Source organism: Oryx dammah, unplaced genomic scaffold, assembly GCF_014754425.2.
Source record: "Oryx dammah isolate SB20612 unplaced genomic scaffold, SCBI_Odam_1.1 HiC_scaffold_23, whole genome shotgun sequence".
Classification (NCBI taxonomy): Eukaryota; Metazoa; Chordata; class Mammalia; order Artiodactyla; family Bovidae; genus Oryx; species Oryx dammah.
In genome coordinates, this window is record NW_024070207.1 from 93,975,553 (window position 1) to 93,997,043 (window position 21,491).

The 21,491-nt window shown below is 39.2% G+C and overlaps 1 protein-coding gene across 2 annotated transcripts in view; it reads left to right on the forward strand.

Annotated features, from left to right (window-relative positions):
- Positions 1-21,491, forward strand: part of MED14 (mediator complex subunit 14) — a 60,222-nt gene that overhangs the window by 35,180 nt on the left and 3,551 nt on the right. Inside the window, exons 17-29 of one of the 2 annotated variants that reach the window (XM_040266177.1) lie at positions 2,659-2,819; positions 2,922-3,068; positions 3,754-3,845; positions 4,586-4,738; positions 4,956-5,225; positions 8,460-8,600; positions 10,141-10,252; positions 13,030-13,161; positions 15,967-16,149; positions 17,033-17,268; positions 19,626-19,805; positions 19,899-20,006; positions 21,304-21,429. In XM_040266177.1, coding sequence (XP_040122111.1) covers positions 2,659-2,819; positions 2,922-3,068; positions 3,754-3,845; positions 4,586-4,738; positions 4,956-5,225; positions 8,460-8,600; positions 10,141-10,252; positions 13,030-13,161; positions 15,967-16,149; positions 17,033-17,268; positions 19,626-19,805; positions 19,899-20,006; positions 21,304-21,429 — 2,041 coding nt within the window. The remainder of the gene's footprint in view (positions 1-2,658; positions 2,820-2,921; positions 3,069-3,753; positions 3,846-4,585; positions 4,739-4,955; positions 5,226-8,459; positions 8,601-10,140; positions 10,253-13,029; positions 13,162-15,966; positions 16,150-17,032; positions 17,269-19,625; positions 19,806-19,898; positions 20,007-21,303; positions 21,430-21,491) is intronic. The other variant, XM_040266178.1, reaches the window with a different exon arrangement.

Consider the following 21,491-nt stretch of genomic DNA (forward strand, 5'->3'; position numbering starts at 1 on the left):
TGGGAAGAAGTACATGGTAGGAGATGTGCAGAGGGCTTGGTTCTAAATGGGTAGAGGACCAGGGGCCAGTGAATGCTTAGAGGGAAAATTAAGGCAGCATGTGTGATTTATGAGTTGACCAGGATGGACTTGCAAAGCTCAAATGCCATTTTTAAGAGGTCAGCCTTTTTGGTGCAGAAAGCAGTTTTCTTTTTTGCATTTGTATTGTTTCTTAGATGTTGCTTAATAATATAAACCAAAGAAGCAATTTTTATTTATTGAATTTCTCTGTCTGCCAAGACATGACGGCTCTGCAGTTTGAGCCAGCAGGAATCAATTTGTAACCAATTTGTTGCTTGCAAATCACTTTGTCCTGTGGAAGATGGAAAGGTCTAGCAGATAGCATGCACTCCACCCACGTGTCATGGTGCTTACTTTAGATAAAGAGTTGAAGAATTAGAAAAGCTGCCCTGCCTGGCTACCATAATGCCATGTCCACAAAATGATTTCTAGAGAGCGAGCTGGTTTTACAATAGACATCAAAAGGAAATGTAATACTTTTAGTTTATTTGCCTTTGGTTTTATATTACTGCTGCCTAAAATATAGGGTGTTTCTTCTTACTCTTCTTGACAATTGCAGATTAATAGATGATAACATTTGTGTTCTCTTATTTTTTCATGTTTTACAGCAATCTTAAAATGTCTTGCTCTCAGCATTTTTACGAAAGAAGTTTCAGTCCCCTTTCTTCTTGTGCTCAAGAGAATTCATTATAGTCCTTACCTAGAAAGAAAGCACTTCATATTTTTTAATTTTCATTTCACAGTAATTTTTAAGGAAGTTTTTACTATATCCTGGCTATTGTTTTCTTTATTTAAAACTTAGGAAAATATATAGAAACAGATAAAGAGATCTGTTTGGTACATGATGTCCATTATTGGGGGTATTTTCTTCATAGATGTGAAGAAGGAAAAAAATAATGTCTGAATATGATTTTATTAAAATCTGGTCTAGATCTAATTAAGTAATTGCTTTAATACATTTAATCTTCAGAAACTTTGAAGCTTTTAGTCCTAGGTATTTTCATATTAAGTGGGAATATGAGTAGATACTTCAAAGCTTTAAAACTGAGCACATTTTTCTCCTCTTTGCTAAAGATATAGTCTGTTCTTCAACTTATCTCCATGAAAATCTGTTGAGCAGGTCTCCTTGCTGTATTTCTGAAAATATCATGGTAAACACCTTAGGCTGCTCTGGTTCATGGAGCTGTTGCCTTGTGCAGATTCAAAAGAGCCTTGATCACACCACACAGATGACACAAGTCTCGAGAGCAGCATGCTGGCAGTGCCTGGTTATGAGCTCTTGAGCAAACTTTCCACCCTTTTTGCTCTCTTAAATTGTTTATTCTAGGTCAGTGGTTCTCAACCTCAGAACAGTTTTCCCTGCCAGGGAACATTTAGCAATGTTTGGAGATATTCTTGGTTATTATTGACTGAGAAGGGGTGGGAGATGCTACTGGCACCTGGTAGATAGAGGCCAAGGCTGCACAGGACAACCGCCCCCCAACAACAAAGAATTCTCCCAGAAAGTCAGTATTGCTGACATTGAGGAGTCCTGTTTTAGGTGTTATATCTAAGAGGCCTGAACCGAAATTCCATATTTCTAGTTACGTTTGTTGTTTTTTGCCTTAGATTTTGATAATAATTATATCAAATCTGATTAACTCTTCTTTCTTTCCTATGAGTTAAAGGATAGCGTGTAATTAAATGTTATCTCATTATTTCATCCAGTACTAAAAAAACTGCTAAAATATATTACCTCATAATGTTTTATGACAAATAAGATAGTTCATAAAGCTGCAAGAGGAGAAGAGATAGATGGGTATTTTAAGACACCAAAGCTAATACATTACTCTTGTATATGTGGTATATATAAGAGACAGTATGTATGGTAAATGAGTTGTTACATGAATAGCTCCATCACAATGAGTTACCTCTACAGTAGAGGAGGGGAAATAATGAAATAATGAGGTGAGGGGAGATAATGAACCTGAAATTTTGTCATGGTGGTTAGTGATTAAGACTTGGTTTTACTGCAAGGAGAAACTAACATATCTGAATACCTGCTGAACCAACCACTGTAAGCACTTTATATGTTTCATCATGTTTTAAAATCAGTGACCCAGAAGGTAATTATGTATCTTCATTTTATACTTGCAAAACAAATTCAGAGAGGGTGAATGTGGCTGAGCCAGAATTAGGATGCAGGTGCCTGATTCCAGAGCCTTGTCCTTTTCACTAGATCATCCTGCCTTCAAAGTCTGGTCTTAAAATATTTTGTTCTCCTTAACTTTTCCTTGAGGATATTCTAGGTAGATTTCATAGAAAGCCAGCATATTTGATTTTCTGAGAAATTGTGGTCTTTTCTAATAACCAGATTAACGAGAAAGGCAAACATCACCATTAAAATGAGAGTCCTAATTCACGTTGATAGGAATGAAAGTGGGTTAAATGCTATTAATTGTTGTGAATTGCTATGAATTGCTTCCTCCTCTTGCAGAAGGTACCTTGTAGTAGAGTTTGAACCGAAGCTCTATTGTGATACCCTGCCTGTCATTGTGTAAATTGTGCTTTTGTCTTTCTGTGATGTGGAGTACACTTCATATGCTCTTTCATCACCAGAATTCCTCCCTGTAAGGGTGTAAATGAGGAAACCCAAAAGGCTCTGGACCGCTCTCTCCTTGACTGCACTTTCCGATTACAAGGCAGAAATAACCGCACGTGGGTGGCAGAGCTAGTGTTTGCAAATTGCCCACTTAATGGCACTTCTACCAGGGAACAAGGTGAGATGCTTCACACACTTTTGTCTTTGCATATTTCTATTTCTGTTTTTTGGGGGTTTTTTTAGTATTGATTCCTATTAATCTTCTCTCTTAATCTTGTAGGACCATCCCGGCATGTTTATCTGACATATGAAAACCTGTTGTCTGAACCCGTTGGTGGTAGAAAAGTGGTTGAAATGTTCCTTAATGATTGGAATAGCATTGCACGATTATATGAGTGCGTGTTGGAATTTGCACGTTCTCTACCAGGTACAAGTGATCATCTTGTTGGGGAGGGCAGGTATCCAGGGCAGGTATCCCTCCCTGTGCCAATGCCTTTGGAGGAAGTAAAACATGTACATTGTTAAAAAAAAAAAAAAATCCTGAGTAAAAAGTTTCTGTTTTACCTCAGACTTAGTTTCCTTCCCCAGGAGACAGCTACTGTTACAATTTGTATATATTCAGAAATATTTACACAAAGGTATACAAGATTATAGTAGTGCTTATTGAGAATTTATTAGGTGCCATACATGTAATAACTACTTTGCTTGTATTAACTCATTCATTCCTCACAGTAACCCTATGAGGGAAGTAATTTACCATTCCTCGTGTCAGAAATGAAGACAACAAATCAGAGACTTAAGAAACTTGCTGAAGTTCACATAGCTAGTAAAAGACAGGGGTGGAATTGGAACCCCTGAACCACTGTGCTTCAGTACATCTCCCCCACTGCCCAGCCCTGCCCCTGTCTGTCTAAATGGAAATTTGAGCCTACTAACTATTTATGCTGTTGATCTTTTTTTGTTTTCTTTTTCTTTCTTTATAACCTAGTTTAAAAAAGAGAGACCTTTCTATCTAGGCATATAATATTACCAAGATCTCTTCTTTTTCGCATATATATTTTAAAGTTTTGCATGTATAATCTTAAATTCCTTTTTGTTTTCTTTCTGTTTAGACATACCCACTCATCTAAACATTTTCTCAGAAGTTCGTGTTTATAATTACCGAAAACTTATCTTGTGTTACGGAACCACCAAGGGAAGTTCAGTAAGTTTATGAATTACTTAAAACTAAAGTTCCTTTCCTAAGTCTTTTTAAAAAATCAAGAACTCAATAGTTATGAAAACTTTCTTGAAATAATTGAGGCTACAAGTAAAAATTAGGGATAAAATGATATTTTTAAATACTTTGTTATAGTATTTTGTAATGGTTAACTCTTAAAAATTGAAAACAAAAATTATACCCTCTTCAGAGTGTGTATTCATAAAGAGTTTTGGCAACGTAATGTACTTTTGGTATTTGTGTTTCTTTCTTCACTGATTTCAAATCTACTTAGCAGCGTGATTACTATAATGAAGATTATGTACAAATGGTCTTGAACAATACGGTATGTCTACGCTTTTAGTCACATGATTGTTAACATTATTTGATCCTATATTAATCTTGAAGGTATTCCCCATAATCTGTAGTTCTTATTTTTTCCCCACCCCATATGTAAAGTCCTAGAACTTTAGTATACAAATTTCAGCTATCTAGTTTCTTTCTGAACTCTTCCACATAAAGTAATATCAGAAATTTAGTAGCAGTGGGCTAACACACACACTCAGTGAATGTACTGATCCATAGTGACAGCACATCTGGAATTTACAGAGTCTAATCTTAACAAGGTGCTTCCCAAAAAGACCTCATTTAGATCTTTGGCATTTTGCCTTAGTGTTTAAAGATTATTTTTTCTTCTCCTTGTATCTTCCTTTCTTGGTTTCTAAAACATAATCTTTTTGATTTAGATTAGTATCCAGTGGAATTCCATCCATCAGAAATTTCACATTTCTTTGGGAACTGTGGGTCCAAACTCAGGATGCAGTAACTGTCATAATACCATTCTCCATCAGCTTCAAGAAATGTTCAACAAAACACCAAATGTGGTTCAGTTATTACAGGTAATTAACTTTATTTTCTGTTTAAAAATAAGACTCAGTGTGTCATATAAAACTCCTCAAAAAATCATGTGGATTTAACTCATCTTTAATGATGAAAGTTTTTACAGAATGTGCCAGAAGGAGATTGTCTCATTTGTGATGATTTTTACCTTGAAGATTCTGAGGTTTTAGCATCTGTACAGAAACTGGCTGCTCTCACTGTGTTTGTTCCTTGAAGGTACTGTTTGATACTCAGGCACCGTTGAATGCCATCAACAAACTACCCACTGTGCCGATGTTGGGCTTGACCCAGAGAACCAACACTGCCTACCAGTGCTTCTCCATCCTACCACAGTCGTCCACCCACATCCGACTGGCCTTCAGGAACATGTATTGCATTGATATATACTGCCGAAGTCGAGGTGTTGTGGCAATACGGGATGGGGCCTATAGTCTTTTCGATAATAGCAAGTTAGTTGAAGGCTTTTATCCTGCACCAGGACTCAAGGTAATGGACTTTAGTGTTGCAGAATTACTAAATATAAATGGGATCCCTAAAACAATTCCTTTGAGAGGGAAATAATGAGGGAAAGCATCAATTTCCTGTTTAAATTGAATGAGTAGCCATGTTACTACTCCCTGTAGTACTAACTACTTCTAGTAGTAATTCATCATCTCTGTAGCTTTATTCTGAAGGAGCTAGAAGTTCTGTGCCTATGTATATGAAATGATAAAATGTCCTTTTATTTCCTTACAATGTAATGAGTAAGGTGGAAGGTACTCAAGAGAGTCCGGTTCACTGTTTGGAGTTTCAGGGAACTTTAAAAGTAGCCTTTATCAGTGAATATTGAGAAGCTTTGAGCATCAGTTCAACTGTGAATTTTTTTTTTTTTAATGTAGAGTCCTAGGCCACAACCCCTGGAGATATTGGTATGATAGCTCAATTGTGTGTTCTTATAGTTTATATTGAAAATTAATCCCACTCTTGCTGTTCTCCTACTCTGTACAGTTCACACCTTTACCTCTAAATAGCATTCTTTCATTGCTCTTTGTTGACTTCTTCAGTTCAGTCGCTTAGTCGTGTCAGACTCTTCGCAACCCCATGAATCGCAGCACGCCAGCCCTCCCTGTCCATCACCAACTCCCGGGGTTTACTCACGCTCATGTCCATCGAGTCAGTGATGCCATCCAGCTATCTCATCCTCTGTTGTCCCCTGTTGACTTCTTAGTTAAGGGCATTATCTGACTCCAATGGAAGATGAGAATTTAATTCTTTTTTAGTTCTTTCTTGTATGCCCCTTCCACTTTCCAGGCTACTCTCAGTACACATTTGCCTTCTTTTCCTCCAGCCTTGCAATATGGTTAGGGTAGCAGTTTCAATTAGATAATTTTTCAGTGTTCACATTATTAGGAATATTATAACACTATTCTACCAAGTTTACTATGATTACTTTTCCTTTCTTGCTCAACATTTTATTTTCCTGGGGATTATTAATTTTTTAAAAATTCATAATTAATTACAATTATTAGCTCTCTCTGTGTTTACCACTAACAGCTGTAAAGTCTCTCCCATGTATGTAACTCTCCCCTCAGTATGTTCACAAATCAGATACCTTATCAGTTTCATCTTGAAGCCATCTCTTCCACGGTCTCTGACCTCTAAACGCTCTAGACCTTTTGCCTAATTTTGATTTAGGGATCTGCAAAAATGGCGGTGAAGCGGGAGAGTCTATCATTTCTCTTGTGTTGCTTGCCCTGTAACTTGAACCCCTTTTTTTTCTTGGTTTACTTCATTGTTTTGGTGGAATACTCTACGTTGCTCCCTGGCGAAGATACACGGAAGGTTAATTTGAGACCTTGTGTATTGGCAAGTGGCTTTAGTTAACCTCATCTAGTTGAGGGAGGGACTTGATGTAGAATTCTAGATTGCAGTCATTTTGAAAATTGAATTTTGAAAGCATTGCTCCACTGTCCCCTAGCTTCTATTGTGACCATTGAGACGTTTAATCCATTCCACTTCTTCAACCTTACGTGAACAAGTGGACTCCTTCAGTCTGGAAACTTACATCCTTTTGTTCTAGGGAACTTCCTTATGCTATTCCTCAAGTCTTTTTCTTTGTGTTCTCTGTGAGCTCTTTTTGGTACCCCCACTATTCTGATGTCAGGGATCCTGGACATATCCTCTGATTTTCTTATCTTCTCTGTTTTTTTATCTCTTTGTTTCTAGGAGATTTCCTCATTTTCCCTCCAGTCCTTTTATTTTTTCATTTCCATCAAGAACTTTTTTTGCCATCTTTCTTAGAAAAAATTTGAGAGCTCTTTTTGTTTCTCAAAGTTCATTTTATGACATCTGTTCTATATGGCTACATTGTCCTCTCTTGAAGGTGAGACTTGTTGACTGTGATCTTCACTGCGGGACAATCTGCTTGGGCCATTTCATTGGATGTAACTCCCAGTGTCAGTAGCTTTAGATCTCTTTGTTGGGCCAGTGTGAGGACCAAGAGAAGAATATCAAAACTCTGCATGGCTGTTGTGCATTGGCTCCCAATTTTTGGCAAATAAGAGAAGGAAACTGGGATTCTCAGCATTCAATATGGAAACTTTAATCTTTGTTTTTAATATGGTACCCCAGTTCTCAATTGATCCTAGAGTCCCCCAAATCAGAGACCTTCTGCCAAGTGGTAGAGGTCAGCTTCGTTCAGTGGGAGGACAGAGGCTCTGGAGGGTTTCACTGTCTCGGAAAGAGATGATCACCCAGTCCTTCTGCTTTTAGTCTCTTTCATTCTCATTTCCAGAGGTGTCTGATGCTGTCAGTTCCTGTGTATCTTGGAGATCTGGGTGGAAATAGCTTTGCTTCTTGGCTTTCCCCACTGCTTGCCTAGGAAATGACTTCCTCACATTGGATAGTTCAGTTACCATTCAGCCATCTGCTCTGCAGCCTCCTAGAATTTATTGCTATTTCTCTCTTATCCCATTCTTTTTGTCTTTGTGACTTTTGCTTAAAAATTTTTTTTAGGAGTTTCAGGGGGTTGTTGAGAGAAGATGAAATGAGTATTGTGAATAATCTATTACCTTTAATTAGAAGTCAGACTTATGTACCTTTAAAAGCTTTTTAGTAATTCTGATAAGTTTATAATCTATATTTTTGAAGATTGGGCAGGTGGAGGGTATTAAAAAGAATCTGTGATTGAGACACAAATTCTGGTAGCCTCGCCTAATTTTTGATGACATACTCTATAAAACATACCCTTATCCCATTCTTGATAGTTCAAGATTGTTACATAAAATAAAAAGGAAAAAGATGGCTTCGTTTCTTTATACAGTTTTCCTCTTTCATATTTGCTGGCTTAAAAAGTGAGAACTCTCACCAAATAGGAAATTTTCCAAGTCATTGAAGTTGTTTACATGCCTACCATGCAACTTTTTATTCTTTTCCACATTTCTGATTCAGCAATTAATAAAATATTTTGACCAGGATGTACTTCTTTCTTTAACTTTTGTTCACATAACAGCACTTAGATTTTTTTATTGTTGTGTTTAACCATTTTCCTCAATTTTCCCTCTTTCCTTCAAAACAATGACTGTCTCTTCTAGGTTGGCCTAATGATGCTGGCCATGTGTCAAACTTGTATTTCAGAGATGGACATGATATGTTTGTTTCTATTAACACATGCTAAATGATTAAGAATATCTTACTAAAGTTAGGTAAAATAATCTAAATTTTACCTGTTTATATCCATAGACATTCCTGAATATGTTTGTTGACAGCAATCAGGATGCTCGAAGAAGGTCTGTAAATGAGGATGATAATCCCCCTTCTCCCATTGGAGGAGATATGATGGATTCTTTAATCTCACAACTCCAACCACCACCGCAGCAACAGGTGATGTCTACTTCATATTGCACATGGCATCACATTTCTGTTACTTAACAGGTTCTACAGGTGTCTGCACTTCTGTGTTAAAAGGCGAGGAGGTCCTTGGCGGACCCAAGACTGCCATATGAAAAATAATGACAAAGGGAGACAGTGGGAGGCTTCCAGTGAAGGGAAGGAAATAGTACCAGAGACAGCATTAACTGTAGACTCATGCACTTAAAATAATGTCGGATGATCACCCATGAGGTCATAAAAGATGATGTCCAAATGGCCAGTAAGCACAGAAAAGGTGAACATTGTCATCTGGCACCACAGAATTATACATTAAAACCAGGGTGAGTTAATACCCCATACCCACAAAAATGGCTTTAAGGAAAAAAATTAGTAATCCTTGTCAACATTTGGTATCAGGACCCCTGAAATGCTCAATTACTACTAGAAGGTGTATAAAATGGTACAGCTATCTTGCAGTGATGTTTAGCAGTATTCAGAGTGCTAAAACTGAACATTATGCATTCCTGTGATTTAACAGTTTTACTTTAGGTATATGCACAACAGAAATGCGGCCGGAGAATACAAGAATGTTCATAGCAACATTATTTATGCAAAAAATTATAAACAACCCAAATAACCAACAACAGAAGAATGAGTGAGTAAACTGCAATACACAGAAATACTTCACAGAAAAGAAAAATGTTGTTGCTCCATGCAGCAAAATAATGGTTTTCACCGACAGTGTTGAACAAAAGAAGCCAGACACTAATGAGTACATTCAGTATTTATATGAGATGCAAAACCAAGCTTGAGTGATGGAAGTCAGAGTACTGCTTACCTTTGGGGAGGCGATAAGAGATTTGGAAGGAGGGAGGACTCTGGGGTTCTGGTAATGTCCTTCAGTATCTTGACTTATGTGGCAATTACATTTATAAACCCTCATCAGACTATGCATTTGTGTGCTTTGTTGTATGTGACTCATACTCTAGTTAAAAAAATACACTAGGAAGAGTTGTCCTAGGATTGTTGTTACTGGAGATGAAGGTGAAAGTGAGTAGGGACCAGGTTGAACTATCCTTTCACTGACTCTAAAACGCCACCAATGTAAGGTGCACTGTTTTTATGTCCTGCCTGAAATAGCGCTGCCAGTTAGACTGGAGCATGGCATGAATTGGAAGACATACCATAATTTCAGAGATGTTAAAATGTGGGGGGAGTTGATCTTAGAATCAGTGAAATGGTAGATAAATAATACTGATAAATCAGTGATTTGGTAGATAAAATGAGCAAAAAAAAAAGATCTTGAGGGATAAAGTAGTATTGCAAAGTCGGGAATGGGGACATTGCTATTTTTAAAACACTTTGAAAGGGAGCTTTTTAAAATTTGCAATACTAGTGTGAATTTGGGGCATTTTCACACCTCACCTTTCCTATTTGACAACCAGTGACATGTAAATGTTAATTAACACTGTAGCTCTTGATTGGGGAAAGCCACGCCCACATATGCTACATGGTTGGCCATTTTACCAACAAGGAATTTTCTTCTTTTCAGCCATTTCCAAAGCAGCCAGGATCATCAGGTGCTTATCCTCTTACTTCACCCCCTACATCTTACCACAGCACAGTCAACCAGTCTCCCTCTATGATGCATACACAGTCTCCAGGTAAGATACTAACTCTTGTCATGTGCAACTTTCAGATCCCAAACAGACACACATACAGTGAGAAATCCTACACATATAGCCTGAGACTTCAGAGAGAACTGCTTTGCTAGTCTATGGCCAGATATTTGCTATTCATTCATTATTGCAGGGTTGTGAAATCTGTGTTTGTGATTCAGGAGCACTTTTAAAAGGTTTGAATTAAGTGGCAGAGTTGTCACCCGGAACCAGACTCATGGTGCAACTCCAGGAATCACAGCATGGTCTGCGTCACAGCGTGATCTGTGTCAGAGGTTGACACACTCAGGCCTGTGGGCCATGTCCTACCCACCACCTGCTTTTGTAAATAGTTTCATGGGAACACAACCACACCCATGTATGTAGTGTGTGTGACTGCTTTCCTGCTGCGGTGACTGCTTACAGGAAAGCTCCCTTACAGAAGGAGCTGACAGAGCCCCGGTGTGTGTGAACGGTGCCCCGCCCTCAGAGTCAAGCAGGGCACAACCTGCTTGTACGAGCAAAATGGCTCTGTGGGCAGCCTCATGAAGTGGACTGTAAAAATTGCTGGAGAATGCCAGATTTAGACTTTTAACTGAAATGTTAAAACAGTATGTTTTAAGCCCTTGCTGTGTGTCTAATGCTGCTGGGTGCTGGGGATTCAGCAGTGAGCCCAATAACAGCCCTGCTCCTCAAGCTTAGCCTGCTAGCTCAAGCTAGCAAGGAGGACTGGTATGAGATTTGGGGGTAGACGAGCTCTTCCCTGCTCATCAGAGTTGGTGGCACCCCCGATGAAGACTTGGATCATTGTGTCATTGAAGGTTCCCAAAGGCTGAGCTGGTGGGGGACTCAGCCCCTGTGAAGTTCCAACAGTAGACAGTGTGGGAGCCTAGGGAGGAGCAGCTGGGGAGCAAGGGAGAGAATGGGAAGTGGGGACCCAGCACCCGAGGGGGGGGTTTCTAGGATGTGAGTTGAGACTGGTTTCACATAGAAGGAGAGATGATTATTTTGAAATAATTATGGTAGCAGACAGTTCTATAGTGCTTCCTTTGCACCAGGCCCTGTTCTAAGTACTTTACCCCTTTAGTCTCCACAGCAAACCCATGGGATAGGTCCTATTATTTCCCATTTAACAGAGGAAAAATGAGGCATGGAGAAGTTAAGTCACTTGTCCAGGTTACACAGCTAGATGTAAATATAATACTTAAAGATTAACCAAATCAGTTAACATATTTCTTGAATGTAAATATGTTAATATTGAATTCATACTGTATTGAACTGATACTGCATTAGGTATTACATAACATTAAAAATATGAAGTTCTCTTACATAATAGTGGAGAATTTGAAAACTGCTGGTATTGAGGATAATTATGGTAATGTAGCAAGTATTTTAATGTTGCATTCATAGTTTTGGTAGTCATAGCTCCTGCCCTTCATAATTCTAAATTACAGTTAGTCCTGTGGCTAAACACCATCCTTAAGCTTATGTCTCCCAGTTTTTTATATCTCCATCTAGGCCTCTCTGTTAAACTCGAGTCCTATTATTTTCCAGCTCTCTGTTCAGCATTTCCATGTATCGATAGATGTTTAACCAACATCTGAAACTCAGTACAGCTGAAACTAAATTCCTAACACCCTCCAGCTATTTCCACTACTGCTCCCATAGACACCCCATTTCAGCAAGTTGCAGCTTCTTCCTTCCTGTTACTTGGGCCAAAGCTGTAGGAGTCGTGTTGGACTCCTTTCTCTCACATCCACAGTCAGTCAGTTACCAAATATGTCAGCTCTGTCTTCAGACTTTATCTAGAACCTAACCACTTTTCAGTGTCTCAGCCTTCACCCTTTCCCGAGTCACTGACCATCTTTACCTAGGTAACTGCAGTTGCCTCTGACTGGTTTCCCTGCCCCCTGCCCTATAGTCTTGTTTTTCAGTAGCAGCTAGAATGATCCTTGGGGTACAGAAGTTAGGTCATGACTCCTCTGCTCCAAACTCTGCAGTGGCTTCCCATCTCTTTCAGGGTAAACCCTAAGTCCTTAAAGCGGCCTACAAGTCCCTGTGAAATCTGGAACCCTCCTCCCACCTCTGTGACCTAATTGTCTTCCATTTCCCCTTCCCCACCTTGCTCACGCTGTTCCAGCCACGCTGGCCTCCCCCTGTTAATTTTAATTGCTGCTACTATTGGGGCCTTTGCACTAGCTCCTCTGTTTGCCTTCAGTGTGTTATTCCCTGGATATCCTCATGCCTCATCCTTCACTTTATGTCTCAGCCCACATAGCCCCTTCTTGAAGAAGTTGCTCTATATAAAGAGCAGCACTTACCTCCACCACCACACAATAGATCCCCCTTATGTTGCCCTGTTTTTCTCCATAGCACTTAGCATAATCTGACATGTATTTGTCTTTCTCATTATGCTGGAATATAAACTCCCATGAGGGCAAGAATTTTTGTTTCTTGGTAGCTGCTGCATCCCCAGTACCTACAACAATGCTTGGCATGACATTGATGTTCATGCCTTCTTGTTGAATGAGTGAATAAAAAAGTACACTGCTACACTGCATATATTTTTTTTAAAAAAACATTAGTCAGTGTAAGAGCTAGAATTGGGGCCCCATGGAGTTGATCTCTCTTTTAGTGGTGAAATTGTTCCAGTTTTTCTTTGTGCTACTTCTGGGAGCTTTATTACTTGTTTCTTTAGTCTGTAGATAGTCTTAACTCGGGGCCCTTGGTCAGGACATAATATGTGTCCTGCAAGATCATCTATAATTATTTTCCTTTATTAGGAAATCTGCATGCTGCCAGCTCCCCGAGTGGGGCTTTGAGAGCCCCATCACCAGCATCATTTGTTCCAACTCCTCCCCCATCCTCGCATGGAATCTCAATAGGACCAGGGGCCAGTTTTGCTAGTCCACATGGTGAGTCCATACATAGAAATCGTTAGAGCATAAGAGTTTGATGTGACAGTAGTTTTTGTGAAATAAAAGTTTTCTTTTTGCAAGATTAGCACTTATATATTGGGGGAATAGCAAAAGAAAATATGTTTTTCCTGGCAATCCCCCTGCAGTCCAACGGTTAGGACTCTGCACTTCCACTGCAGGGGGCGCAGGTTCAAAACTAAGATCCCACATGCTGCGTGGCTCAGCCCCCCAAAAATGAAAACACTAGGTTTTTGCTAATAACACCACCAAGAGATCTACCAGTTAGTCTGTCTGCTTTGAACTCTTTCCCCCATCACGTGACCTGTCATGTACCTGCTGCTTGCCTGAATCTCTGTTGCTGTAGCTTGCTCTCTACCCATCTTCTTGTCTCTCTGCTCAAACACCACCCTGTCAAAAAAAATTGGGACCCTATCATATGTATTGCTTTGAGACTTGAATTTTTTAACTCAAAATTTCTATTTTGAATTTGTTCAGATAGATAAAGAAGAGGTAGCCAGTGAGGTTTCCCTTCCCTTTGACCAAAACCACCTAGTTCCTCTTCCCAAAGGCATTATTAATTTCTCATGAATTCTTGGCGAGATGTTTTATGTGGAGTGGTCTCTCCCTCTCTTTTATGTACATGGCAGCATACTGTACACCATGTTCAGTGCCTTACTTTTGTCACTTAACTATATCATGAATCCCCTGCCAGTTCTGAACATAAAGAGCTTCCTCAGGTTGGGTAGCACAACAGCTGGGTAGCACCTGTGAAACTCTTTACTATGAATATTTGCAGGAGCATTTCTGTTAGTAAAAACTCTATATCATCATACTAATGGCTTCATAGTATCCCCTTGTCTGGGCATACCATGATTTAACTGCTCTCCTAATATATGTTTAGAATGTTTTTTTTTTTTTTTTTTTCACAACTGAAAGTGGTATCTTCTCTGCTCACAGGATTATTTTCTTAGGTAAGTTCCTAGAAGTGGAATTGCTGTCTCACAGGGTTTGAGAAATTCTAAAGCTTTTGAAACATTGCAGATTGCTCACCTGAAAGGCTGTGCCAATTTCCCCTAGTATCGTACAAGAGTGTCTGTTTTCCTGCATCATTGGCAGCACAGGGTATTGTGATTTTTAAAGAAGTCTCAGTAACTTTGATAAGTAAAAAATGGCATCTTACTGTTTAATGTGTGTTTTTTTGATTATTAGTGAAGTTCTTATGTTCATTAGTCTTTTCATGTCTCTTATTTTACACCTGCTAGTTTATATCTTTTCCCTATATTCTTGTGTTTTTTCTTACCAATTTGTAAGATTAAGTAAGGAACATTTACTCTCTGATATATGGTAGTATTTTCTCATTTTGTCATTTGGTTACAAGTGCAGTTCAGTTCAGTCGCTCAGTCGTGTCCGACTGTTTGCGACCCCATGAATCGCAGCACGCCAGGCCTCCCTGTCCATCACCAACTCCCGGAGTTTACCCAAACTCACGTCCATTGAGTCAGTGATGCCATCCAGCCATCTCATCCTCTGTCATCCCCTTCTCCTCCTGCTCCCAATCCCTCCCAGCATCAGGGTCTTTTCCAGTGAGTCAACTCTTCGCATGAGGTGGCCAAAGTATTGGGAGTTTCAGCTTTAGCATCATTCCTTCCAAAGAACACCCAGGACTGATCTCCTTTAGAATGGACTGGTTGGATCTCCTTGCAGTCCAAGGGACTCTCAAGAGTCTTCTCTTTTGAACCACGGTTCAAAAGCATCAATTCTTTGGCACTCAGCTTTCTTCACAGTCCAACTCTCACATCCTTACATGACTACTGGAAAAACCATAGCCTTGACTAGACGGACCTTTGTTGGCAAAGTAATGTCTCTGCTTTTGAATATGCTGTCTAGGTTGGTCATAACTTTCCTTCCAAGGAGTTAAGTGTCTTTTAATTTCATGGCTGCAATCACCATCTGCAGTGATTTTGGAGCCCCCCAAAATAAAGTGTGACACTGTTTCCCCATCTATTTCCCATGAAGTGATGGGACCGGATGCCATGATCTTCGTTTTCTGAATGTTGAGCTTTAAGCCAACTTTTTCACTCTCCTCTTTCACTTTCATCAAGAGGCTTTTGAGTTCCTCTTCACTTTCTGCCATAAGGGTGGTGTCATCTGCATATCTGAGGTTTTTGATATTTCTCCCAGCAATCTTGATTCCAGCTTGTGCTTCTTCCAGCCCAGTGTTTCTCATGATGGTTACAAAAGGGTGTAATTATGTTAAAAGTATCTGCAGGATGAAATTTTAATTTGATATTGTTCAGGAAGTCACTGCTTTCAAAACTTGATTCTTGGTTCATTTCTTAGTTACTGTGTCTTTTACTAAATAAAGAAAATGGAAAATTCCCTCTCTTCAGCCTTCTCTGAATAGATTGAAAACATAATTTGTCAGGGTTAGTTTAAAAATAAAAGATTTCTGCCTTTAATGGAGCTTTGAGGTGTTTTTTTTTTTCTTTATCTTTTCAACCATAGTATTTCCTATATAGTCTAAAGGAGACTGTTATGTATTATACATCTTGAACCTTATGTAAAGGTAAATTTTATCCTTTCTCAATATTTTTTTCATGTTCCTAATTTTTGTATCACGTTAAAAAATACAAAAACTATACCAAGTAGAGATCAAATGTGCCATGTCCATCAGGCTTTAGTGAAATATCTTTCTGAAAGAAAAAATAAAATTATCACTACATAGGGTATAAGCACGTGAATATTGTCAAATACTTTTCAGGTATTAAAATACCTGAAAACCATTTGTTTACTTGTTTGCAGGAACCCTGGACCCTAGTTCTCCATACACTATGGTGTCACCAAGTGGCCGAGCAGGGAACTGGCCAGGGTCTCCTCAAGTGTCTGGCCCCTCACCAGCAACACGCATGCCTGGGATGTCACCAGCCAACCCATCACTACATTCTCCAGTTCCAGATGCTTCTCATTCCCCTCGAGCTGGAACAAGTGAGTGTCATCAACATTTTTATGTGAGCTTTTAGGATAACCAACAAATGACCTATTTTAATCATCCTATCCCATCCTCACATTTGAAAGTCATGACTTAATAAGGATACTTAACAACTTAAACTTTCATTCATTTAATAAGTTGGTTGTAACGATAGTTAATTTGCAAAGTTAGGCAGAAGAAGGGGAATGTTTTCTCCAGATTTGGAGGAGAGTCTTGTATCTCTGTTGTGACTGCTAACTTAGCTGCAGTACTGGACCTTGAAAGATAACCTCAAGGTAACTGGCATAGTTATGCAGATTACTACAGAAGAATTGTACAGATATCTTAATTAGCTTTTGCCGCATGACTTTTTGTGGCTTAAAGCAACAATTATATGTCAGCTTGCTGTTCTGCAGGTTGGCAATTTGGGCTGAGCCCAGCTGGATGAGCTTCCAGGCTCTGCTGGGCTCACTTGTGCATCTGTGGTCAGCTCCTGGGTTGGCGGGGGCCTGGCTTCTCTCTGCTTCGTGTGGTCTCATACTTAATATGGGCTTGCTCGCCTGGGCCGGAGAGGGTTCCAAGAGAGTGAGTAAAAGCTTAGGCCGACAGCTGGCACTGTGTCACTTCCAGTGCCTTCTGTAGGCCACAGCAGCTGACAGGGTGAGCCCAGAATACAAGTAAAGAAGTAGACATCAATCCTTGAAGCAGTTGCCATAAAGTCACACTGCAAGGGACCTGGCTGCAGGGAGGAAAGTAACTGTAAGAAGCTTATATGTGATTGTTACACCACAAGGAGTAACAGCAACAGTACAGACTGCTATATAAAAGCAAAGCAAAACAAGGAACAGTGAGATAGTATGCGTTTGTTTAAAAAAAAAATGATGTTTTCCTTCCCAAAAGGTTCCCAAACGATGCCAACAAACATGCCTCCACCTCGTAAACTACCTCAGCGCTCCTGGGCAGCCTCCATCCCTACCATCCTCACTCACAGTGCCTTGAACATTTTGCTGCTGCCTTCTCCAACGCCAGGCCTCGTGCCCGGCCTGGCAGGCAGTTACCTTTGTTCTCCGCTTGAGAGATTCCTTGGATCAGTCATCATGAGACGCCACCTTCAAAGAATTATTCAGCAGGAAACGGTATGTGGGTACCTGGTGAATTCCTGAGTAGTGATTGTCGAGTCAATGCTCAGATGCCTCCCAGAATAGGGTTTGAATTGTTCCCTCACCTCCTTAGAGCTCATTAGAATTACGCTTTCTCCCCACCCTAGCATTGAAAGTGGATCCACTGTTTTCTTTACCTTCTTACATTAACAAGTTGCTGATTTTATCATTAGCTGTACTGTGGCTAACATGAATCTGGAGAGACATCTCCACTATACCAGGAGACAAGTGTACCCAGGATCTGATTTGGCAGAGAATAGCACATGAGTAATTACTTGCCTTCTGGAATGCTTCTGCAGGCAGGCTGACTCTGAATCTGTGATCCTGAAGTTATTTATGATCACAAAAGGATGAAAGCTGCTTTTCTGTGTGTGGAGCATGGGCTCTAACCCATGTGGGCTTCAGTAGTTGTGGTTCCCAGGCTCTAGAGCACAGGCTCAATAGTTGTGGCACACGGGCTTAGTTGCTCTGCGACATGTGGGATCTTCCTGGATCAGGGATTGAACCTGTGTCTCCTGCATTGACAAGCTGATTCTTTACTGCTGAGCTACCAGGAAAAAGCCCTGAAAGCTGCTTCATAAATACATGAGCAATTGAATGGATTTCAAACTCCTGTAGAAAGACTTCTATCCTGTGGTGATAACCATTAGGAAATAGTTCAGAGTTGAACTATTCTAGAATCTATAATATATATAGTTCAGAGTTGTATATATAATATTATATATATTATTTATAATTATATAATAATATGATCATTAATATAATTATAAATATATACTGTATTAAATATTATAAATATTAATATGAATAATATCTAGTAATAATTATATATATATAATCTATACAGTTCAGAGTTGAACTATAACTGGAATATTCTAGTTCTAGAATCAGGCTACCCCAGTTTGTAGCCAGGACATGCCACTGGCTGGTTTAAGCTTGGGCAAATTTCTTCACTTTTTTGATGATAATAGATAGTAGTATCTACCTAATTCCTGGCAGTTGTGGGAATTTGAGATAACTTTATATAAAACGTTTCTTTACATAATGTCTTGGTATTTAGTTATATATTATTTATAATAGTTATTGTTATTAATAGTTATGTTAATGAGGTAGTCAGAATGGTGAATGCTTAAAATAGCCTCTCCACAGATGGCACCAAGCTATTTTGCAACCTTTACATTTGAATTTGGAAGAAATAAGTTTTAACATAAGTTGAATAAATTAGCATTTAAAATGGTAATCACCAGACCCCTTATCTAGCCTCACCTCTGCCACAAAGCCTTTGAACCTCATTTTGCTCATGTGCATAATCAATACATTATGATAGAGCAGAGGTCAGTAAACTATGTGCCTTAGGGGCCAAGTCCTGCCCTCCATCTGTCTTTGTAAAGTTTTATTGGAACACAGCCACACGCTTTCAGTTGCCTATTACCTGTGGCTGCTTTCACCTATGATGGCATCATTGAGTGGTTGCAGCAGAAACCATAGAACTTATATTTACCAATCCTGGGCTAGCATAAGGTCCCAGCCCAGATCTAACATTCTGTAATTGAACTTTTTATTCTTTTTTTTTCTAATGGACTGTTTTTTTTAAACTCATTGTGGACAATTTTAAGCATATACAGAAGTAGAATATATAATTCTCTTATACAATGAACCTGTCTGTTCTCATACCCATCTTCAACAGTGAACTGAGATTAATATTATTTCATCTATAACTCCTCCTCTCAGATTGTTTGACAGCAAATTCCAGATATCATTTCATCATAAATATGGTTTCTTTATAATCAACCATCTGGTTGGTGTCCATATTTCCCAAGTTGTCACAGTTTTTAACCATTTGAGTCAGAATCCATACCCATTTTTAAGTCCTTTTTAAATTATAGGTTCAATCTCTATTTCTTATTAAATAATCTATTTGTTGAAGAAGCCATATCATTTGTCCTCTAGAATTTCTCACAGTCTGGACCTTGATGATCACATCCCTTTTGAATCACCTGACATGCTGTTTTGACCCCCATATTTTTGTAATGTCGATCAGTCCTGTGGATCTGACTACTGAATTCAGGCTCAAGTTCGTTGTTTTTCAAGAGCATTTGATGGGTGGTGTTATGTTCTTCCATCAAGAGACACATAATGTTTGATCACCTCTCTCTCTGCCATGTGGTTAGATAGCAGTAACTGGTGCTCAAGGCCTAGATACCTTCATTTTGGAACAGGTCTCAACTTAGTTGTTTTCCTTTTGAAACAATTATCTACTTACAATTACATTTTCTCTTTGACTTAAATATTGCCTCATATGTTAATTTGATGCGTGCTTCTTGTTTTTGCAGCTACAGCTGATAAATTCCAATGAACCCGGGGTGATCATGTTTAAGACTGATGCGCTGAAATGCAGAGTAGCCCTTAGTCCTAAAACCAACCAAACACTTCAGCTAAAAGTGACACCCGAAAATGCAGGACAGTGGAAACCTGATGAACTTCAAGTTTTGGAGAAATTCTTCGAAACAAGAGTATGTGTTTCTTAATGCATAATTTTAATACACAGTGAAATAGAATCAAAGTAGAATAAAGGGTAACTTAACTTGCTTTATTTATCCTTATAGGTTGCAGGACCACCATTTAAAGCCAATACATTAATAGCTTTCACCAAGCTGTTAGGAGCTCCTACACACATCCTCAGGGACTGTGTGCATATTATGAAGCTAGAGCTGGTAAGTTACAGAGACAAACTTTTCTAGCCAGGTCAATCAGAGGAGGTTGGAGTTGGTGGGAGAGCATATGTTGGTTTTCACCATTACGTACCTGCATTTTCCTCTTACATTTTTAACTTAAATTTTCTTTGTCTTTGGGTAGGTAATACAATCCTCTTGTTCTTGTATCTTTAGAGTTTAGATGAGACAGTGGGAAATTTCACATCCTTCCTTGTCCAGCTGTCTAGTCCTCCTCCCCATAGGTAACCTAAGTTGCCAGCGACTTCCCTCTTACAAAAACAAAGACATTTAATATCTTCTTCCTGTTCTTAGATCATGAAATAATCCTCCCATGCCTAATACCATTTATTGAAAAAGCCCTTTTCTCTGGGAAAATTTTTAATGCCGCTTCTTTCCTATGAAAGTATACAATTATATAGCTGGAATCCAGGTGGAAGCTAATTTTATTTTTCCAGTTTTACAGTAGTCCTTCATTTTAATGTTTCTAGCATTGCTTCAGGTAACTGTAAATACCTCACTCCTTTTTTCAGTTGGTGTTTTACTGTTAATACTGGGACGGCACTGTCCCTTTGCTAATAGTCTCAGTATTTGGCTTCTGCTCTGATAGGCTATAGGAAACATTATTTATGTTTAAAAAAAATCCATTTGAGTTTTTTTAAAGGAGTAAATATTGTCACTAAAAAAGCTCCAGTAGATATAATTTAAAATGAGTAATACAGTTTGACCAGTTGCTTTTAGGGAAGGAGGTGGAAATGAGACTGGAAAGTCTAGATTTGCCCCAGTTAGGAAGTGTCTTGAATGCCAGTGTTGGTCCCTGGGTGGCAGGGTCGGGGTGCTTGGGGCAGCATGGATCCCTGCGTGTCGCTGAGAATTTGTAAGCTAAATTAAAACTATGGTCTAGGACATTTGTCTGGCAGTGTTGTAAGGGTAGACTGGGAGAGGCAGCCAGCAGAAGGGACCGGTACAGGGGCCATGGGAGAAGTTATGGATCCCTCAGCTCCTTGGCATCAGTGAAAATAGAGAGGTGGGAACGGATGTCAGAGACAACAAGGAAGCAGAACCCGCAGGCCTTGGGGATTAGTGAAGTGGGAGGAAAGGAAAGGGGACATATTCATAAACCGAGAGCTTGACTCTTCAGTTAGCAACTTCACATGTGTATTTCCTTTGAAAAAATGCAGGTTATCAACTTCACGATCTGTTAAGTGAGTATAGAATTCCAGTTTCAGGCTCCTACACTACAGTATAATTTTAAACATTAATATGATTTTATCATGATTTTTTTTTTTTCCCAAAACAGTTTCCTGACCAGGCAACACAGCTAAAATGGAACGTTCAGTTTTGCCTGACGATCCCTCCTAGTGCACCACCAATTGCACCTCCTGGGACACCTGCTGTGGTGCTGAAATCCAAAATGCTATTTTTTGTAAGTACCACCTGGTGTGTGTGTGAGTTTAGACTTCATGTAATCTTGGTTTCTGTAGTAAG